Source organism: Peromyscus leucopus, chromosome 18 (assembly GCF_004664715.2).
Source record: "Peromyscus leucopus breed LL Stock chromosome 18, UCI_PerLeu_2.1, whole genome shotgun sequence".
NCBI lineage: Eukaryota > Metazoa > Chordata > Mammalia > Rodentia > Cricetidae > Peromyscus > Peromyscus leucopus.
This window is the reverse complement of record NC_051078.1, coordinates 22,360,377-22,382,253: the sequence shown is the minus strand read 5'-3', so window position 1 is coordinate 22,382,253 and position 21,877 is coordinate 22,360,377. Positions and strand designations below refer to the sequence as shown.

General features: G+C 38.2%; 1 protein-coding gene across 3 annotated transcripts in view; it reads right to left on the bottom strand.

Annotated features, from left to right (window-relative positions):
- The window catches only part of Otogl (otogelin like), a 146,168-nt gene that overhangs the window by 97,477 nt on the left and 26,814 nt on the right, over nucleotides 1–21,877 (bottom strand). For all 3 annotated transcript variants that reach the window (XM_028873093.2, XM_028873094.2, XM_037196783.1), the window contains exons 9-19: nucleotides 20,679–20,806; nucleotides 20,212–20,318; nucleotides 15,941–16,047; nucleotides 15,613–15,738; nucleotides 13,721–13,829; nucleotides 12,855–12,901; nucleotides 12,279–12,424; nucleotides 10,567–10,690; nucleotides 8,512–8,689; nucleotides 3,409–3,533; nucleotides 833–1,042 (exon numbers count right to left, since the gene is read on the bottom strand). In XM_028873093.2, the coding sequence (XP_028728926.2) occupies nucleotides 833–1,042; nucleotides 3,409–3,533; nucleotides 8,512–8,689; nucleotides 10,567–10,690; nucleotides 12,279–12,424; nucleotides 12,855–12,901; nucleotides 13,721–13,829; nucleotides 15,613–15,738; nucleotides 15,941–16,047; nucleotides 20,212–20,318; nucleotides 20,679–20,806 (1,407 nt within the window). The remainder of the gene's footprint in view (nucleotides 1–832; nucleotides 1,043–3,408; nucleotides 3,534–8,511; nucleotides 8,690–10,566; nucleotides 10,691–12,278; nucleotides 12,425–12,854; nucleotides 12,902–13,720; nucleotides 13,830–15,612; nucleotides 15,739–15,940; nucleotides 16,048–20,211; nucleotides 20,319–20,678; nucleotides 20,807–21,877) is intronic.

The window sequence follows — 21,877 nt, the reverse complement described above, 5'->3', positions numbered from 1 at the left end:
TCAATACAGGAACTCCACCAGGACCTAACTCAAGAGCCATGGAGGAAAGGTATTTACTGGCTTGCTTCCAAGTGCATATTCAGCTACCCTTTCCTCAACAACCTATCCAGGGGTGGCACCGCCCACAGTGGGCTATGCTCTCCATCAATTCACAGTCAAGAAAAATGTCTCACAGTTATGATGTCACCAGTCTGATGGAGGCAACTCCCCAGCTGAGATTCTTGTTTCCCAGATGGCTCTAATTGTGTAGAGATGACAAAAACTAACCAATATGGTCATTATCACATTTATCATATTCTTGAAACCAAAGTAAGCATCTGTTTGTCTATAAAGGTGATGCAATTTGATTTTATTGATCCATACAGTATTTGGGTTCTTTTTTTTTAAATCGTGTTTATACTTTATTTTTTTTAAAAAAAAAACTACCAATTTCTCTTTAGATAGAATGGAACTATCTCTCTCTCTCTCTCTCTCTCTCTCTCTCTCTCTCTCTCTCTCTCTCTCTCTCTGTATGTGTGTGGAGGTGGGTGGGTGTCTCTCTCTCTTCCTTTCCCTTCCTTCCTCCCTCTCCCTCTTCCAGTGAGTTTAAGTGAAGCAAGCTAAGTAAGCATTATAGTGCCCACTCCTCAGGTTATAAGTTCTTTTATCCACCATATATCTACTTTAAACAAACAGTATTCGTTTATTTTTCAGTACTTACACACTTATAAGAACATTTCAAATAACTTATATACAATAGTGACCTCTCTTTGAAAAAAATTAAAAGTGGCCGTTAGGAATGCCAACCCCTCAAAAGAGTTACCTGGTCATCTGCCTGTGCTGCCATACTCACCACAGAATGAGATCTGTGCTCTGAAATCAATGGGCACCCCACGCTGGCCACACAGGTAGGCGTAGTGGGCAAGAGCGTTGCACAGGCAGGAGCTCCCACACTTGCATGCATCATGGCGGCAGAGCTGATAATACAGCCCCGGACTCACGTAGACATGGCAAGGAGCAAAGAGCTCCTGGTGGATGACGTCACAGTGCGCGGCATACCCAACTAACAGAACAAGAAGCCATGAATCTTTCATACACCAGACCAGATATTACTCTAAGGATAGGTTACCAAAACTACTCAAGTATCTCCCTTTCCTAAGGTATTGTTCCTTTAAATGAGAGCCAAGAAGTCAAGCAACTTACACAGGGAACAGCAACCGAATCAATGTGTGAACAACACATTCAATCTTCCTTTAGCCAAAAATAACATGAGCAATGCATGGGCTGACAGAAGCAGTAGCCTCAGTCAGCCCAGGCCTGAGGGTCACCTCAGGAAACCTGCTCTGAGGAACTGGAGATTAGTATTTCCAGGCCTCCGTGCATGACAAGAGTGGTTCAGATAATGGATGTAATGACAAGTCTGTAGAAAACACAATTATCCCAGGACTGGCCATCATTGCATTCCAATGGCGTCTCGGGGTAAAAGACAATGGGGCAGATGTCACAGTCATCCAGTTCAACATCGGCACAACACAGTGTCCAATGTCTGGCAAGCGTGAGGAGCTCTCTTTTGTTTGATGACTAAATCGATGTGTGAGGGGTTGGGTGAATAGTGAATAGAAATTACCGATTGGAATGCATTTTGAAGTCTGTGAGACATAACTGTCGTCATATTATTTGAAGCAGGTTCCTATAATCACAACTTCAGATCAGTTGCTGACCAAATACAGTCCTGTGTAGGACTGGCGAAACAAGTTGGACAAGATCAGGGAGCTATTGTCTTTCAGGAAAAGGAGGAAAGGTGAGGTATGTGGTTCCTTGATGTAAGTGTACCTTACATGCATTGGTTTCCTCGTAGATAAAAATCAGCCAGGTTTTGTATTGTCATTGGCACTGAGAGACAGATGGACATCAGATATTTTTTGCTTTCAAGGAACAAGACAAAATTTCTTTTGTTGTGGACATCAAGTATATTTATGTGTAATGAACATTTTCACTAATTCTTTGAAGAATTTTATACAATGTATTTTGATCATATTCACCTTCCTACTCTTCCCAGATCCAAGGCATATTTATTTTTTTTAATTGGGAAAAAATTTTCATTCATTTTACACACCAATCAAAGATTCCCCCTCTTCCCTACTCCCACACCCCCAGCCTCCCTCCCCCCACTCCCTCCTCTCTGTCACAAGAAGGCAAAATCTGCTATTTACCTAAGTACTATTTTTCGCATTAAATATGCATACATATGCAAAACAAGTGACTGTCCACTGTGAGAGACGTAGTCCTAACCCCAAGAATCCTGAAAGAGTAAAATCATTCACTGGAAAGACCATTCTTTTGTGTTCTAAGAAACTATAGATCAAAACGTATTGTTGTTACATAAAAGGTAACTCAAGAAGGTCCTTGTGAGAAAATATCCGGGATCCTATTCAGAATTATTGTCTTTTTATCTATTTTCTGTTTGTGTATGTGTGTGTGTAGGGGGTGTCTTTCTTACTTTACCTGTTTGGGATTTTTAAGAAATCATAGTTCACAGCTAACACAAAAAAGAAAATCTCTAAAGCATGGACCACAGAAGGCATCAAGTGTGGAAGGAAAGTGGTGGAAAATAGGGGAAATGATAGGAAGTGAAGGCTAATAAAAGCACAGCCAGAAGGGACAGCTTATCAAGTGAATTCCACTGAAACCTTTACATGGTAATTTGATAACTAATAAAGTCATTGCAGCAGCAAGAAGGAAATCATCAATGTTAGAAACAAGGTATTAAAAACCAAATAAGATTAGGTGCAGAAGTAAATTCATTTTTAAAATATCGAAATGGAAAGGAGGGAAAATGGAAATGAGACTTCAAAGTAATAAATCATATAGGCCAAGATTCCAGTCTACTCTTGAGATTAAAAAGAGGGAGTGATTAACAATCCTCTTAAAAACATCTAACACATTTCTTTTTTAAAGTGTTGGGAGCAAGATTATCTGTTCTTCCCAGCACATCTGAACTAAGTTATGGGCCCCCTGCATATAAAGCTTTAACAGCTGCTGTGAGTAAGAATAAATAGGAGATGCACTTGAGTTACCACACTATGAAACTGAAGCTGAGCATCCTTAAACTATAACAGCAGTGTGAGAGTGTTTCCAGAATCCAAAAACCCCAAAATACAGCCTGTGTATGAGTAGAAAATTATAAATACCCATGATGTATAAATTTTTAAATGCAAAGCAATGGGTTGTTTTCTGTTCTTTTAAATAGCCTCAATTGCATTTCAAAGGCATGGATTTAGGCATATGATTGAACAAAAACACATAAGGAATGGCAGTACTCTTATCATAATGAATAAATCATAATTTAAAATCATAGCATAATATTATAAAATTAGAGTAACATATTGAGCATCCCCCCTAAGTCTACATGCAGAAAGGAAGACTTACTGTTCTGTTGGTTAATATTACAGGGGTCCACCATCGGGACATGGACAGGCGCGAAACAAGTGGAGGAAACTCTCCACGCGTGGGCATGAAGCTGTGGTGTTCCTTCTATCATGCCTGATGGAGAACTAGAAAGCCAAGAAAATGCTCACCATAGTCTCTCTCATTCATTTTATAGGCACGTAGCCTTCAAATATTCAAATAAGTAAATACTATTTTGCTTAATGTTCAAATAAATCTTAGAACTTCAAGTTTTCTGTCAATTTTTAAGAAATATAGATATGTCAGCGTGCCGTTATTAATATTTTCAAGATGCTAGATTATGGACATGTATAATGTTACTGAATCTTCATTTCTGCCTTGAGAAGAAAACAACCTTATGCCCATTTTATAAAGAAAGCAAAGCAGTACCTCAGAGAAATGTTAATCTGTTTCATTAAGCTGGTATCCAAGAAAACAAAAGATCAGGCCTTGCTCCCACTCAGATAACCAAGCATAATACACAGAATCAAAAATTCAATCTGAGTGTGATTAGGGTAAATGTGGAGACCTAGAAGTACATAGTTCACATGGTCTTTCAAGCTAATGGCAAGGAGTATGGGGTAAAATAATCTATACTCTTGGCTCATTGCATCAATTTATATTATAAGGCCTGAAATACTAAGCAAAATTAATACATTAAAATTGGGGCAAAAACTGATATAATGTGACCTTTCCTTCAAGTTTCCCCACATCTTCTGTTTCCTCAGCAGACTAAAGCAGAAGAGAAACAACCACATTTTTAAAGTGAGACTATAACATCAAGGGACCAAAGATGAGATTCCACCTTCAGCAGCACTCAAAACTCATTAATTCAACAGCCAACATTGACGAAGTGATTTCCCAACCAGGCACTGTGCCAGACTCTGTGAAGTTTACTGCACAGATCAAGGTGGATCCAGTCTCCTGAAGGGTGTGTAGGCCTGTGCTCACAGCTACGCTGTGTCTGAACAGAAGTGTAGGTTTGAACTCCACTCTCCTAGCACCCTATAAGATGTGTGCTTTGGTTACCATCTAGCTGAGACCGCTTATTCAAAGACAGAGAAGAGAGAGAAAGAAAATGGTGCATAAGACACTACGGAAGTTGACCCTCGACTTCCTTCTTCCTTCTTCCGTTTCCTATTCCTCAACAAGTCCCCAGAATGCTAAAGATCTGTAAGAAGCCTAATATAAAAGTCTCATTTTGTTCAGATGAAGGTATTAAGATTCAAGAAACTGCCTGAGTTCTATTAATGTCTCTCCCCTGCCTTCCTTCTCTCTGCCTCCTCCCAGGGAAAGCAAAATATCTCAGGGTTCCCAGGAGGAGCTACCCAGAGCCTGGCTCTCTTATTTCATTTAGTTGACTTAAAACAATAAATTTGTTAAAGATAGGAACCAGAATGTAGGCCAGTTTATTTATTGTGTTTCACTTTATAAAATGGCCTTTCAGCTCACCATACTTGACTTACCCTAACAGGGCATGTAAAACAAATTCTCAATTAATATTTTTCCATTAAACTATGTTTGTAGATTCGCATTAACCTTTGTCAAGTAAAGAATTTTAACTACTTTAGTTGGAAAGCTAAACAATGTTCAAGAGTTATCTCTGACTGAAATATTATCCTGCATTCTTATCGCGTCTGAATGTTTATGCATGGAGGAGCCTGGTGCCTTGGAGAGTGGCAGACAGATCTGCCATCTGTTAACCACTGACTGCTCACCCATTCTGACAAACAAGGCCAAGAAAGAGGGCTTAATGTCTTTTCTGGACATCTGAGCCAAGCCTCCTAGCATGGTTTCTGTTTGGAAAATGTGATAGCTACATTGTTATTCTAACTTCAGGTAAATAAAAAAAAATCTAAAAGCAAATAAACGACATGAGAGATAATGTAAAATAAACTTTACTTTTTAAATTTTTAATTAAAATGTCAGCTCTCCTTGCCCATTCAGTGCACTTCCTGGTGTGCTATGAAAAGTCCTGTTCAGTGCAGTTGACTATCCAGGATGGACAAGTCCTATGACTACAGGAACCAAGGGTCACCTCCTAATACTCATAGCCCTGGCAGTTTGGTGAGAAAACTGACAAATGATAAATATTCTTCTAACAGCTAATCCAGATTTGACTTTGGCTTCATATAAACCAAATTTTAAAAAGCAAATAATGTCTGCTTGGTTTGAATATTAAATCAGCGTTCATGACCAACATTTACAAAGGAAAGAACCACAAAGAGAAAGATTATGTATGAAGGTATTTGAGGGGGGAAAAACACATGTTATTTAGAGAACAGCTCCTCTATGACATGTTCCCTGGATGATCAGGCCACAGTGACCTCTATACTTATTATACTCTGTTTCTGGCTATGACCACAAAGGGCAACATTTATTATTTTGAAATTACCTTAATATATTATATGCATTATTAGTTGTTGTCTCACCTATCACTAAATATTTCTTAGTTGGAATCTTTTACATAGCTATTATGGGCCAGCTTAAAGATGCATGTAGTACAATATAACTCTTTAAAATTTCATGTATCCACTGTGCAATGGTCAAGCCAAGCTAATGGACATAGGTGCCACCTCATATTCTTGTCAATATTACATGAGGAAATTTGCCATTTAGCCTCCTAGCAATTTTCAAGTATCTCACACATTGACTCTTGGCACTGTGCTGAATGGCAGATCTCTATTCATCCACTGATCAACAACTCCCTTCCACTAACCCTACCTTCAGCCCAGCTCCTAACCACTCCCGACAGCCATCAGTGTTGTTTTGTTGTTGTTTGGTTGTTTGGTTAGTTGGTTGTTGTTGTTGTTGTTGTTTGGTTTTTCAAAACAATGTTTCTCTGTGTAGTTTTGATGCCTGTCCTGGATCTCGCTCTGTAGACCAGGCTGGCCTGGAACTCACAGAGATCCGCCTACCTCTACCTCCAAGTGCTGGGATTAAAGGTGTGCCACCATGACCCAGCATCGGGGTTGTTATTGTTTAATTCCTTGTTTCTTAATGATTAAAATCCCTTCCTGATATTGCAACATCAGTTTGTGGAGGATAAGAACCGAGTCATCTCACTTAACTGGTTCCCAGTGGGCTTCAGACCAAATGGCTAGTACTTACACCATGACCCTGAACCAGGCACTGCGGATTCTCACGGGTATTGCAAAGCACATTCTCCTATTAAGGGAGACAAACATATTGCATTGTTTTTCTGCCAATGCAACACCAATTTTCATAAAATCCAATGAACTTAGCAAAATTTGTCTCATAGCTAATAGTGGTATCAAATAACACCAGTACTCGCTGCAATTAATAATGAATACAGATGATACTAAGATTTCTAAAAGGCTGCCAGTTGCTAAAAGCAGACCACTGAACTTGATATGTAGCAAAGGAGCACACAGGAGGCAGCAGGCAGCCACATCCTGAGTCACGTTGCGTAAGTCCGAGCCTCGTTCCAGAATGGGAGCTAGGTCCTAGCTTCTTAAACCGTGGTCATGACACATATGGAGTCATGCACAGGAAAAGAGGTCATGAAAAGTTTGGCAACAGTCAAAGGTTTCTAAATGGGTAACCACCCAAACCCAATTCCAAGACCAATGAAGTCACATGCAGAGTGCGTGCCCGTAAGACCGGCACTTGGGAGGTAGAAGGAAGAGGATCAGGGGTTCGAGATGAGCATTGACTACACTATAGGTTTAAATCCAGCCTGGGTTACATGAGACATTTTCTTATCTCTAAAACCCATGTACAAAATGGTGGAGCACACTTATAACCCCAGCACTTGGAAAGTAAAGCCAGCTGGATTCCTGGGGCTTGGCCAGCCAGCCTACACTAATCATTGAGCTCCAAACCTATAGAGATCCTGTCTCAAAAAACAAGGTGGGTGGCGCCTGAGGAGCAGCACTCAAGGGTGACTTCTGGCCTACATAAAATACACACATACCATCACATCTCATCAAATATATTGTGACCCAAGGTGTTTCTTTCAACACTTAATTGTGTGGCATTGTGTGACTGTACTGCAACTTTGGTTCTGAACACACACAACAGACCCTTTACACTTCACATACTGTAATGCCACACAGCACCAACAAATGCTGCTTGGAACACCTTGAGAATATTGTGTGTTATGAATTACGAGGTGTGAACTGTACAAAGATTTTTACTCTTACGCAAGCATAGAGCCTTATTTTAGAAAATGTCTTCTTAATATTTTCCTAACACCATCCCCCCATGTAAATATCAAATTAATATACCTTTGGACTATATTGTGGTAGAATGTTCATTTTTTAAGGATTACTGTTTTACTTGTTGATTTGCATTTTGTTTTAAAAATCATTCTATTTTGGCTTAAGATTAGGATAAAAAATTTTAAGATCATCTGAAATGACCTTAAATGTATCTCTGCCATTTTGTACTACACAATTTTATGCAGTCCTAGGTATATCAATATAACATAGAAACATGTATCAAACATCTAGTGATAATAATCTATAGGGATAATTATTTTGAACAATTATTTGCTATAATATAATTTTACCATTTATTAAAGATGAAAGCAAATTTGCATACTAAGAAGACGCTGTATGTCCTGCAGTATGGTATATTCAATTCAATTCTTTGTGCAAAAATGAACAAGCATGTTCATCTTCTTAGTATGCAAATTTGCTTTCATCTTTAATAAATGGTAAAATTATATTATAGCAAATAATTGTTCAAAATAATTATCCTTATAGATTATTATCACTAGATGTTTGATACATGTTTCTATGTTATATTGATATACCTAGGACTGCATAAAATTGCATGGATAAAAGAAGTTTGAATGGGAAAACTTTAAAAAGTCCTAAGATAAGTGACCTTGAATGATTTTTTTCCCTTTGGGACTCTTAGTTTCTTCTCTAATTAACAAAACAAGGACACTAATTGGGGATAGTGATATAATAAATATGATGATATATGGGGAGCACATAGCCATTGATTGCTGACCGCATATCAGTTATGCAAACATTTTTAATGAATCACTTTCCTCTCATTTCCTCTCAACTGACAGTCATTAAAGTCAATGAGCTATCCATAAATCATACTTACAGAAAATCATCCCTGATGTTGCCATTAAAGGTGCCACACAGACCTAATGTCCTTCTTTTCCATGCACTGGAGAGCTGAATATAAATTCTTTCTCCATCAATAGCAAACAAGATCTTTAAACCAAATGTGGTTCTTAGAAGAATGAATAGGGATGACAGAGTCTGAATTTCAACAATGCCTGTAGGAAAAGAGCATATATACAACAGTGTTGTCACATACAGGCAGTGTTCTGAAATGGCAGAGCACAGCACTGGACATCTCCGTCTATGACACCTGGAATTGGGTGGTCAGATGCTCCAGGGCTATGCTCCAGGGCTAAATCTTTCCTTAGTGACTGATTTCTTTCTCTTGTTTCCTTCTCTCTCTCCCCCTTTCCTAGTCTACAGCATGTATTTCTTATAGACTGTTGTCCACATGTAATTTCCATTGTCAAACATCTTGAATATCTTAGATGTTTGAATTCTAACCATCTTTTTCACAGCAGGTGTTGTGTGTGTGTGTGTGTGTGTGTGTGTGGTGTGTGTGTGTGTGTGTGTTATACATGTATATGTGTGTGTGTGGTGGGGATGATAGTATAGCAGAGATGTGGTATGGTATTATATGGGGGTGTATGGGGTGGAGGTGGGGTGGAGATGTGGTGTGTGACATTTTGTATGTGTATTGTGTGTATGTGTCGTTTGTGTGTGTGTTGTATGGGGGATGTGGTATGTGTCTATGGATGTATGTATATGATGTAGTGGTGTAGTATAATATGTTATCCAAATGGCCATGATCCATTAAGAAGTAACAATTTCCTCAAAACTTTTCTATAGTTTTGTGAATGCCAACCAAAAAAAATGGAAAGCACAGCTCTTGCTAACCACTATTTTATGAGACACATTTACAGACAAATTCAATGTTCAAAACTAAACTAGTGACTTTGTCACCAAAAGCTCTTCCTTGCTCCTATGTCAATATATTTTTTTAAGATTTTAAATTTCTCAGTGTGGTCCCTAAAGCCATAAATCTGAGGGATATTCTTTGATCATGGCATTCTCCTCTTTGCCTCCCTCCAACGTGCCCAACTGCATCCAGCAGTAAGTGCAGGTCACTTGTGTTCTATTGACCCTCATCGATCTGTCTCCTCTCCCCCTACCATGAAACAGCTCCTCCTTAGCTCTGCCATGCCTCACTATACAGCATGCAGCATGTTGTATGTCCAATATCTAACATCTGAAGTCGCTTCCACACTGCTCATAGTCCTCATAGTCAAAAAACAAAGAAAAAGGAAGACAAAAGAAAGAAACAAATAAATTACAGCTCCTTAAAAAATCACTGTTTATTTGGCTAAAGTGTGTGAGATTGCCATTTCATAAACTGGTGAAACGATAACAATTTTATATTCATTTCTATATGATTTTCCTTAGCATGATGCCTGCGTAACATTGACACGTGATTTGGAACACTTCTGAGAGTTTCCACTGTGAGAGAAAAAAATGTTCTTATATCTATGTTGCAATGCAGACATAACAAGGTTCATCTCAGGAAACTACCACATGCGAAGCTCTCTACATACTATTTGTATCCCACCTGCTTTCCTGATGTCAGATCCAGATAGTCTCTTCGGACCCTGTCCTGGATGTATCAAAGTCAATCCAGTTACATCGTCCCCTAAACAAGCTTCCCACACATGCCTCTCACTTCCCCCCTTGAAGCACCAGCTCACCTCTTTAATCTTAAGAATTGCTCAACTTCAAATGCTCAGTGATGCATCATCTCCTTCAGAAAACTCGCCTGACCCTGAAAGCCCTTTCCCTGGTGTTGGGTGGCCTACTCCTCATTTCAACCCACAAAGTCCTATACAAATCTTGGAGTCTATCTCATCTGATTTTAAGATACTGTTTGCTTATGCAAATTCTAGGCCGTTTGAGAAAAACAATAAATACGGTGGCCTCCAGCATTTTTGGTGGAGTGATACAAGCACCCAGTAAATGGCATGCCACCAACCAAGAGAAAATGAGCCCTTTGGGTGGCGTTTGCTGTCCACACTAATATACTCACAGCCTTGCTTCTTACCATTCAGCGTGAAGCCTTGGTTGGGACTGGTGAGGATTTGGCCTCCTCTACTGAGTGTCACTTGTTTGTTAAAATCATCCTCCAGAATTAGAGTTATCGACTGAAGGCAGACCAAACCCAGGTTCTGCATAAAAGGCAAAGTATTGGTGAGCAGAGACAGGGAAGGCAGGAGAAGGGAGGGGGAGAGAGGAAACATGGAGAAAGAGTATGTACAAATAAGAATTGCTGGTACATATGGAGGCTTGGATGCCAGTGATAGATATAATGAAGCAACTGATACACAATTCATTTCATGTAACCCCCACCCCTAGCAGTATATGGTTTACTATGGTACATCAAATATAATATATATTATATAAAATTTTAATAACCACGTTTTCCATTAAGTACCAGTAATTGGTTTCCATAATACATGGTTCATCACGGAGCTAGTACCACTAACAAACTTGCCAATAAAGACAATTCTATTGTATAACCAAGCAATTTAGGACAACTTATAAAGCTAATTCTAACACTAATAAATTTCATTACAAGAATCAAGGTGGAGCCAGGCATGTGGCTCACAGGTATATTCCCAGCACTCCAGACACTAAGGGAGCAAGAATGATACAAATTTGAGGCAAGAGCCAATCTCAAAACAAACTATCTGGGGGGGGGGGCAGAAAGCAAAGAAATTAGTTTATAATATTGGTTGGAAATGGCCTTTTATTGGAATTTATTTATTTATTCATTTTCTCTCATATATTACATCCCAACTACAATTTCCCCTCCTCATCCTCCCACCTCCTCTCCTCCCCCCAATCCGCTCCTCTGTTTCCTTTCAGAAAAGGGCAAGTTACACATGGCTATCAAGTTACAATAAGACTAGGTACCTCCCCTTGTATTAAGCCTGGATGAGACAGTCCAGTAGGAAGAAAAGGGTCAAAAACACAGGCAAAGGAGTCAGAGACAGCCCCTTCCACTACTCTTAGGAGCCCCACAAGAAGGCTAAGCTACACAGTTGTAACATATATGCAGAGGGCCTAGGTGAGATCTACATAGGGTCCCTCATTGTCACTTCCAACTCTGTGGGCCCCTCTGAACCCAGGCAGTTGTTTCTGTGGTTTTCTTGTGAGATACCCTTGGCCCTCTGGCTCCTACAATTCTTTCTCCCCATCTTCTACAGGATTCCCCAAGCTGATTGATTAAAGATTTTTGAAAAATTTTGAAATTATTTTCTCCTTTTTCAACAAATTATTGATGTGTTTATTTAAAGAAAAGATCCAACATCAATATTATAATAAGTCAAAGAATTATATATTGTGTAATTATACATTATGTATCCCTTTAGAATGATATGAAACCTACTGGATCCTATATAAAAAATAATACCCTGTTATGCAGATGGTTTGGGAATAAATTAAGGCTTAGTCCTATAGGAAAATTATGGATTAAGTTTTTAAAAAACAACATATGAAAATAACTTTTAGTTATTTGTGTTTTCAAATATAAATATATCTAAAATCAAAGCTTATCACATCATCAATGTATGTCATGACTGACGGTGAGCATCATTCATTCTTGTCTGATATATTAAGAATAATGGCCTCTTAATAATCAGTACATTAAGAATAATGGTCTATTTTATTATCGATGCTGTCACTGAATCAGGATGTGAAGTTGAACTTTGAAGTGTGATTGTTCTCCTGCTTCCTGTTAGGAGTGTTGCTTACCTGTTCACAGTGAGCTTTCTGTAAGGTAATTGTGAATTTATCTTTTCCAGTTCCTTTCACGAGGATATACTGGCACAAGCCAATAAAAGAATAATGGCGCCCATCAAAGGTGGTAAAATGAGAATCACCCACAACAGAGCACTGGACTATCAAAAACAAATGAAGAAGGAGAAGTCAGAGAAGGAGGGAGTGAAAACTGTGTTAATTCCTGAACAAGAGGATGACTTAGGGTAGATAAGCACACCTCAAAAGAAAATCTAAAGTGTTCATTTAGATTTACTGATCTGACATATCAAGTTATTAAATTTCATTTAAAAAATTACTAAATGATAACTTTTCCATGTAGTTTTAGGCGTTATATTTACCCATTTTAACAAAAATCTTACCAAAGTTGCCTACTCAATGGTATCATGTATTCAATTTCCAAATTACCCTCTATTTGTAAATTATACATTATTATACTCTTTGATGTATATATGAGATACATTCACAAAAAAAAAGTGTTATTTTTCCTTCCAAGTTGAAAAATATTTTCAAGATTTTAAGGGTTTTTTTCCCAACATTTGAAAAGATTACCTGGACAGTCATGCTCAGTGCAGTTCCAAACTCCACCAACACAAACACTAAATAAAATTATAAAGATATTAGCCTGACACAGAAATTATGCTGACATTTGCTTCAATATATTATTAATATACAAAATATAATAGGTTCTCTATTATCTGACTAGAAAAAAATTCTCTAAAAAAGTTGGACTAGTAGTTACGAACTGGATGGCTCATAAATGACTATCCACTATATATCTATTTAATGTCACGAGACATTAATAAGAGGAAAGACATGTCTTCTTGTGTAAGACACAGGCTTCTTCCCACCTTGACATAAAGAGGAGTTTCTGAGGAAAGAAAGGGTCTCTGATGATGTCAACATCTGAGAACATGGTTAGTTATACATGTCTTTTGGGTATGCTGTCAGCAAAGAGAAAGGGGCCAAGGTCATGCCACCTTCAGTTTTTACTTGGGATTGTCCTAGAGGAATTTCATGCTTACCCAGAGCCTGAGCTAGTTTAGTAAGGAATTGTAAATCTTACTGATCATGACCAAAAATTGGCAATAGACAGTCACTTTATAAAGTATTCATTACAGAAACCCAGGGATGCCATCTAGTTCTAAGAATAAAAGTATGTGTTAATTAATGATTAGGAATAACAAAATGGGACAGGTAGCATATGGGCATAGGATTTTATAAAATTACCAAGGGAAATGATAAGAATACAAACACAAAAAGACAATGAACCTGTACAGTTCAAATAAAATACAAACTGTATCTCAGAATTTGCAGGTGAAGATAAGCAATGGGTAGATTCTTCAAGATACCTGTCATGACCAAGTTGTCAAAGAGACCGGTACCCAGAAATTATTCTCTACCCATTGACCACTTACCATTCAGTGCACTCTTGCTCAATTTTTGAACCAACTGAATAAGCTAACCCATGGAAACTACATGGGCAACTTTCCAAGGAGATGCAGGTCCCATTGTCCATTATGAGGCCTGTTTAAGGAAAATGCATATCACAATCTCAAAAGAAATAGTAAGGGTTACATTCTTTGAATATATAACAATTCAATCAGATGTTGAGACCTTGCTTATGGTAGGTGCTAGAAACAAAAACTCCTTGACTGTCAGGGAGGATTCTAGCAGCCTGGTCCTCAGTCAGTATCTACCTTATAAAGGTTTACTTCAATGATTTTCAACTTTGATATCCTATAACTTACCATCAAAATCTCAAAGCCCATGAAGGGAGAAGAAAGGAAACTGAAAAGCACTTCCTTGAATTTAAGGGAAGAGAAATAAAGAAGGGAGAAGGTATATCCTTAGTTTATGTCCTTTTCAGTCCAAGATAAAAGAGATTTACACTATTGCCATGCACACACTGAAGAACAGTGCAGCTCAATGGTCCAGCGCAGTGCATTTGTTACAACTTTGTGAAGGTAAATGAGGATGGAGCAGATTTTAAATCAGCATTTTCACCCAACGGCCTCTTCCATAGCCAGTTTCTACAGGAAAAAGAACTGGCCTACTGTAGCACATGGATTTCGGCCCTGAAGTCACATCCTTATCCAGTGATTCACTGTAAGCAAACACCTCAAGACTGCCACTGGTTCAGTGCACTGGCGAGTCAGAAAAGGGCCTGGGAAGAACACTTAGGACCTTTAATTTTGTTCCTTTTGAGACCTGGAGATTGACCAAGGTCTTTTGTATACTAGGGAAGTACTTTAGCACTAGGCTGCATGCCCGGTCTTCTTTTCCTAGTTTGTACTTTTTTAAGGGTGGGAAAAACACTGGGCTGAGAATATGACTCAGTAGGTAAAGTGTTGGCTATGCATGCATAGGGCTTGAGTCTGGATCTGCAGCCAGGCCTAATGATGAGCTCAGGCAATCCCAGCACTGGGTTATTAAACAGATGGATTCCAGAACTTGGTAGTCAGTCAGTCTAACCAAAATGGTAAGCTCAGTGACTCAGAGAGAGACCCCATCTCCAAAAACCAGGTGAAGAGTAATAAAGAAGTACACATAACATCTGTCTCCACATGCAGATGCACACATGCACAATTATTACACATGTGTATGTTCAAAGAAATAGAGTGGAAGTTCTGAAAAAAAAATCTTCAGCCTTCTTTATAAATGTCTATTCATATGATAACTTTAAACCTCATTTCCATCATTTGTTGTCATTTTCACTTCAAACATTAAAACCACACTAGGACTAAAATCTTTATATTGGAAAAATGTGAAGGCTCTGTCCTAGTCTCACTTTCATAGTCCAGGAAATAAACATGTGTAAAGTCCTATTACATAGTGAAAGAATACATTTGTCACCTTGGGAATTAAAAATAATGGATTCCAAGTTTGTGAATTTTTTACAAAATAAAAAATATCCCTTTTATTGAAGAAAAGCAAGCATTCCTCCCAGTCAGTTCAAGGACTGAATGCTACAAGAGTGTGAAGTTCGAACAGCATGAGGGACTGTATTAAAGGTTCGCAGCATTAGGAAGGTTGAGAACCACCGCTCTAGCTGTATACCATAAACCCTACCTCTTTATCTGGATGCAATAACCCTGCCTCCTAGTTCAGCTGTATACAATATCCCTGCCTCCCTGTTCAACGCTATCAAAAACACTCTGAGCTTTAAAAAAAAAAGGGGGGGGCGGGTGTATGAAGTTGCCATAGCTCTGATGTCTAGCAAATGGACAGCAAGGCCAAGATGTGGTCTTCATATAACCGCGTGCCACTTGAGATGAGAGCAGGCTTGGTTTCTTCGTGAGGTGCTTACCGTCAGCGCAATAGCATCCATCAAGGCAGTGAAGATTGCTCCCGAAACACTGCTTCTCAAACGTGCAGCTCGGAGGGCAACAACTGATACAATCCCGGTGAACAAAGCTGTCGTCACATTTATCCGCTGCAAAGGCAGACAGTAAGCTACGAGTCAAGTTTATCCTCTTCCCAAAAAAACAGTGTTTAGGAAATGGGTAAATTTACAAACATGTCAGCAATTTTGAAAAGTTTTGCAATGCATTAGTTTTGAGAAGTTGGGTAAACTGCATCCTAGGATAAGACTGAAACTTTTTGTAAACTACATGGTTTGAAAACTACAAACATACTGCATGCTGGGAAGTCATCCCTCCAGTCTTGAATGGGGAAGCCCGCGTGCGAACAGGCTCTAGCATACTCAGTGGCTGCTCGACAATAAGTTTCATCATCATCAGTTCTAAAAAGAAAAAGAAAAAAAAAAAAAAAGTGAGCCAGGGTCACTTGGCAATTGAGACAGAATTCTACCTTAGACCTCCCGAGTCTTAAAGGCGGTGAGGCTTTGGTGAACACATTAATGTTAGTGAACGTCAGATTGCATATCTTCCGTGACGTACTTCACACAGACAAAAAACATCGAAAACACACACACACATACAAAAGATCCTAGATGAATGCACCCACCTAAATTTAGTGCAATATATAGCAACACCTTTATCAAAGCCTTTCAATAAACTGAACACTCTTCCTATGGGTCGAGTAAAAACTATAATGAAAAATACTTATATTTAAAATTTTAAAATCTTCATATGTGTTTTTACATCTACACAAAGTTATTACAGGCATTTTAGAATTTAATAATCACTAAATTCAGATAAAAATTTAAATGAAATTAAAGCAGATAAAATTATATTTCTACAAACGTAGCAAGGATGAACATTTTTTTCAAACACCTCATTTTGAATTGCACAATAGTCCGTGGCCCTCCAAAGGATTACACTCACACTGTAGTCCTTGCCATAACAGTCCAAAATATTTTTGAAAGACTTAATAAATAACATTTAACTTAAGATTTAAAGGGAGATTTTTGAGCCCTTTCACTGAAGCTCGACATTTTTACAACATTGCCACAAGTAAATTATCTCTAATTATTTTTCTTGCAATCACTTTAGAAAGCTCTCTAAACAATAATTTCTTATGGGATCTGCCAGTTCCCAAAGCAGATTAACAAGGCGCTTTCAAAATAAACAGGTTTCTAACAAGGTAGCGAGCTTGGTTTTCAACCCAATCCATACTCAAAATTGGATAGTTAAGCATCTTAAAAGATAATAACCTTAAGAACATTCCATTTTGTGACTCTTAACATTTTCAGTCTTTGTTATAAAAGCCACCTTCTCAAATTGCCCTTATTCTGTGCTACTGTAATTGGAGCCAAGTAGCTTATCTAGTCCAATTAACTGAGCTTTAGAAAGCAAAAGAGAAACCTGTCCACATAACTTCAGGAGCTTAGAAAGTCCTAAAAGTACAGAAAGAAAAGTCGTTCTGAAAAGAAGTGTATGTCAAAAATCGTTGAGTTTCTGGAAGAGATTTACCTTAAAAGGTGTGTTTTCTTCAATTAATAGTGATTTTGAAAGTTAACAAGAAAGTGATTTGGGGCTTCCCAAACAATGCAACAAATATTAAAATATGGCACCTGATGAAACACATCAAATCGGGCAAGAAGGAATTTATTATCCTAACTGACTGAGAGGAAATGAGCTGATTTTCCATTTGAATGTTAACTCTAATGAGAAAAACAAGCATTAAATAATAGTTGTTTCTAATTCAATGGACTCTGACATGCCAAAAAATTAAAAAATCGTTTCTTTGCTGCCAAGGTTTTAGAAGCAAAACCCGGAAGGCATAATTACAAGGATTGTATTGTTCCCATCCAAATGCTCCATCTTCCGTGGAGCCTTGTATGCGGTTCTTGATCCCTTGTGTCCATCACAAGCAAGAGTCAAACATGGCTGGGAACCTGCTTCTCTACCCTATGAGAATTGAATTTTTCAGGGCAGAGACTATGTGGACATGGTTTCTATGTTTCCATGTGTGTCTCATTGCTTAGCTATGAAGCACAAGAGATGGGTGCTTCATTTTCAATTTCAACAAGTCATCACAAAATAAGCAAGAAATGAATGTGTGTCCAACCAATTCGCCTTTTCATTGAGCAGGATCCTTCTGAATCAGTTCCATAGCACAGGAAAATAAAGGAATTATTCATTTTCTAATGAAGAAAAGGACAGAAGAACAGTGCAAAGGTGTGCCTTGAAAGAAATAGCAGGAGAAGTGGAAACGTATTGTGGGAGTTTCCCACTTCCGTTTTGGCAATGTCCTCTAAACTCAACCACAATGCCCTTCTTCCCATATGACCTGCTGTTCTTCCCCAGCTCAGGCTTTCTATTTCAGACACCTGCCTTAAGGGTCGGTTAATTTAAACTGCTAAAAAGTAATTCTCTACCTGACTATTCTGCTCCATTTGTCCTGGAGAAGGCAAAAATCACAGATTCAAAACAAATAAAGTAAAAAAGTGATTTTTCTCACTGAAAGTTTATATGACATGGATATAGGGGAGCAATGCCTTTATCTCTAATTCCCCCTTCTTTTCATTATTAGAACCTTGCATATTTCCTGGATGTATGGATACTCAGCAAGAGGCATCACTAGCCTTCTGTGCATCTAGGTATAGCCATGTTTCTACAGTCTGGTCCAAAAGGCTAAGAATGAGGGCTGTATATGAATCTTCCAGGTCAAAAACACTATCCCTTTGTTTCCTTTCTCCTATTCTGACAGCTAACATAAAGACATAAGAGGAGCCAGTTTGGGCCTTGAAATTGAGAATAGTAACAAGGACATCGTGTATCAACAAGACTGCAAAGTCACTGTGAAGTTTATGGAATAGAGCCACAATGTTAATCCAAGAGCAATTACTGGCTTGAACTTTTAAATGAGAGAAGTATAAACATTCTATTTCAGTTTATCCACTATTACTATGGCTATTGAAGCAGCCAAATTAATGAGTAGAGAGTGGCTTTCTTGGATGTATCAAATGATGCTCTATCTCAGGTTATGAAAAGAAATGGGTATTAAAGATGCCTGTGACAAAGCAATTTAGGAATATTTGAAACAATGGGACACAAACCACTGTGGAGAAAGAATAATTTTTAATTCTGTATAAGTGGGGAAATAAGGGACAAGCTTACCTTTGTGGATCTTGAATGGAAAAAGGTCAGTTTGAGTAAAAGAACAAAGACGTGACAATTAGTGCTTACTTTTTAAAAAAAAAAAAAAAAGAGGGAAGAATTCTTTTTCAAAAATGCATAGTAAGGTCACTGGCCCATCAGTGGAGAGGAGAAGCTAATTGAGAGCTTTGTTCTTATTTAGGAACCCCTAGATTTTGAGATTATCTACCCAAGTCAAGGCATGACTGCACTCTATTCAAAGCCAAGCCATAAAGCCAATCAGGCTATTTTATTATTTGGAAAAGACCAGTATATTCAATATACTGTTATAATACACAATGATCTAAAGAAGAGTATCTACAGGTAACATAATTTCAATACTATTTCTACTTTTTTTGTATTACCTTTGATAACAGGAGAGATCTTAACAAGCTACCAAAAAAATAAAATGGCTTTACTTGACCAAAACCTAGTCAGCTGTTCTATAAAAATATTCAAATATACTATTTATATTTCTTGGGACTCATTAAATATTCAGATATACAAAATCCCTGAAGTACTCTTGAATCTTCAAGATGGCTAATCATATATACTTGATAATTGAAAATAAGCAAAATTTAAAAATAGTTCAACAATGGGTAATTTGTCTTAAGTTCTGTGATAAACACAGTGTGATCAATTTGTTGCCTAGACAACTTCCTATTCTGGGTGCTGTTAACCTGGGATAACATAAAGCAATCTGGGACTATGAATAGAAAAACCTTAAAGGTGCATTTCTAGTCATCTCCAGTTGAAATTAAGCATTTCCTTCAATTGTGCATAAGGGCATCAATCAAATCCCAAAATGTTATTAGCAATGTATGTAATTTTGTCAGCAACATGTCTCATTTTTTTTCATGTGTTCTCATTTCTCATTATAACTGTAGAAATTACAAATGATTATTTGTACTCACGATGTCAGATTTCAGCAGTTGTTAAATAGGAAATATATGTTAAAGCATGTATGTATATTAGAAACTGGTTCCTTTCACTCTTTTGATGACTATTCCATTAGTTTCCTTCATAATATTGTTTTATTTTGAGGATCTTAAACATTGTTGCACAGAAGGTTCTATAGGCATCTCTAGAATCTTAAAAAGGGTGGGGGGCAGTGGCACAATATGTTTAAAAGCCGCTAGATTCTGTTCCCACTATGTAAAACATTTAACGACCCGATAGACAGTCAGATTCTAATAAGTGCCTGTTAATCCAGTTTGGGCTTCACACTTAGCACTCTTTGGCAAGCCACTGACAAGGCTGTATCACAGAATTCCATCTGTTCTTGGATATTTGTGTTTGTTTGTTTGTTTGTTTGTTTGTTTTGTATAAAGAAATAGATTGCAAATACCAATTGTTTCACTTACTTGCACAGGTCATTAACACAGCTGGCAATATATAAGTACGGATCGATGTATTCGTGGCAGCTCAGAAAAGGGAATTGCAGCAATATCTGGCATTTGAAGAAGATTGCCTGTGCACAAAGCAGATGCCAATCATCAGAACAATGTCACTGGTACACGAGAATGCTCACCTCTGCTTGGGACTAATTTACCTGCTGAACTCTCTGTTCTCACCAGGAAAGGGCATAAAATTTACACTCATAAAATGCAATGAACAGTTTTCAAGCTACATATTTTTTTTAATTACTGCATTGATGGATCCCATTATATCCACTTTCTTTGAAATTCATGTGAAGTCATTCCATATTGCAATTACATAATCTGAATTCAATAATTTAATTATGCTGTATTTGCACTAAAATGCTTAATGCAAAAAAAAAAAAGGTTTGTATTAAGGCCAACATGCTCAAATTCTTTTGTATCAAACTTACCTCAAATGCTGGCATTCCACTGGAACATGGATTTGGAAAGTCTGAGGGAGTAGGTACACATTTAGGGTCATCTAGAGTTTGCACCAGCCAGCTATTTGCAAACATAGCGATGTCTTCTGTGTAGTCCTCTATTGCAAACAGACACAAACAGTGTTGTATCAGAGGCATTTTCACAAACCTTATTAAAATTGTCCTTAGGAGATGAGGAAGAGGTCCCAGCCAGCAAGTGTTTGCCACACCAGCTTGGGAACCTGAGTTTGATCACCAGAACCCATGTACACATGTGGGGCACAGTGGGGCTCACTTGTCATTCTAATGCTGGGGAGGCTGGGACAAACAGATCCCCGGGGCACACTGGCCAGAAGGTTAAGAATACTTGATGAGTGCCAGGACTGTGAGAGAACCTGTTTCCAGAGAGGTGGGTGATGTTCCTAAGAATGAAACCTGAGGTTGTCTGGTCTCCAGAGGTAAATGCACACAAACACATCTAAACACAGGCACACATTTTTAAAGTTCTCTTCCATTTTGAGAGGAAACAACAACAAAAGTATTGGAACCATAAAATCATTTCAGAAAGCACACATACAGGTGATGAGAGAACAGAAAAGGACCCAAAGGAAATAATGCTAAGAAATGCATCTATTTTATCTAAATATGACGAAGAGTGGGCTGAAGCATGCTCTAAAAGGGTCCCAGCATTAAGAAGCCTAACTGATCCCAGAATAATTAAGGGGCAGGATTAAGGAGTTCATATATGACCCAGCAGACATTCGGTGGTGAATGACCTGCAACAGATCAGATTTAAGATGTGGTACCACCTGGCCTTTGAAGAAGTTCAAGACAAGATATGGAAATGAATCCTGCCCCATAGTCAGACAAAGGCTGAATCTCACATCTCACAGGCCTGGCAGAAACATCTAAGACAGGAGGATTTCAGATTGGAGCTTCAGATTTTCTGCCATCCAGACTTGATGGTCGGAGGTCAGCCATGGGTGGCAATAACTGTACTAGCTAATCCAAATCTCAAGTGAAATGTTTCCCCACTCTTCCCTGAGCAATTCAAGATAGGGAAGCTACCATCTGTGGGCTCCTAGTAAACTTTGGTTAAATTCATTGTTTACAGGAATGCTTGTTCTTTATGTTACATTCCAAACTCGCCTATAGCCTAGAAGATCGGGCAGGGCGGGCACCTGCTATTC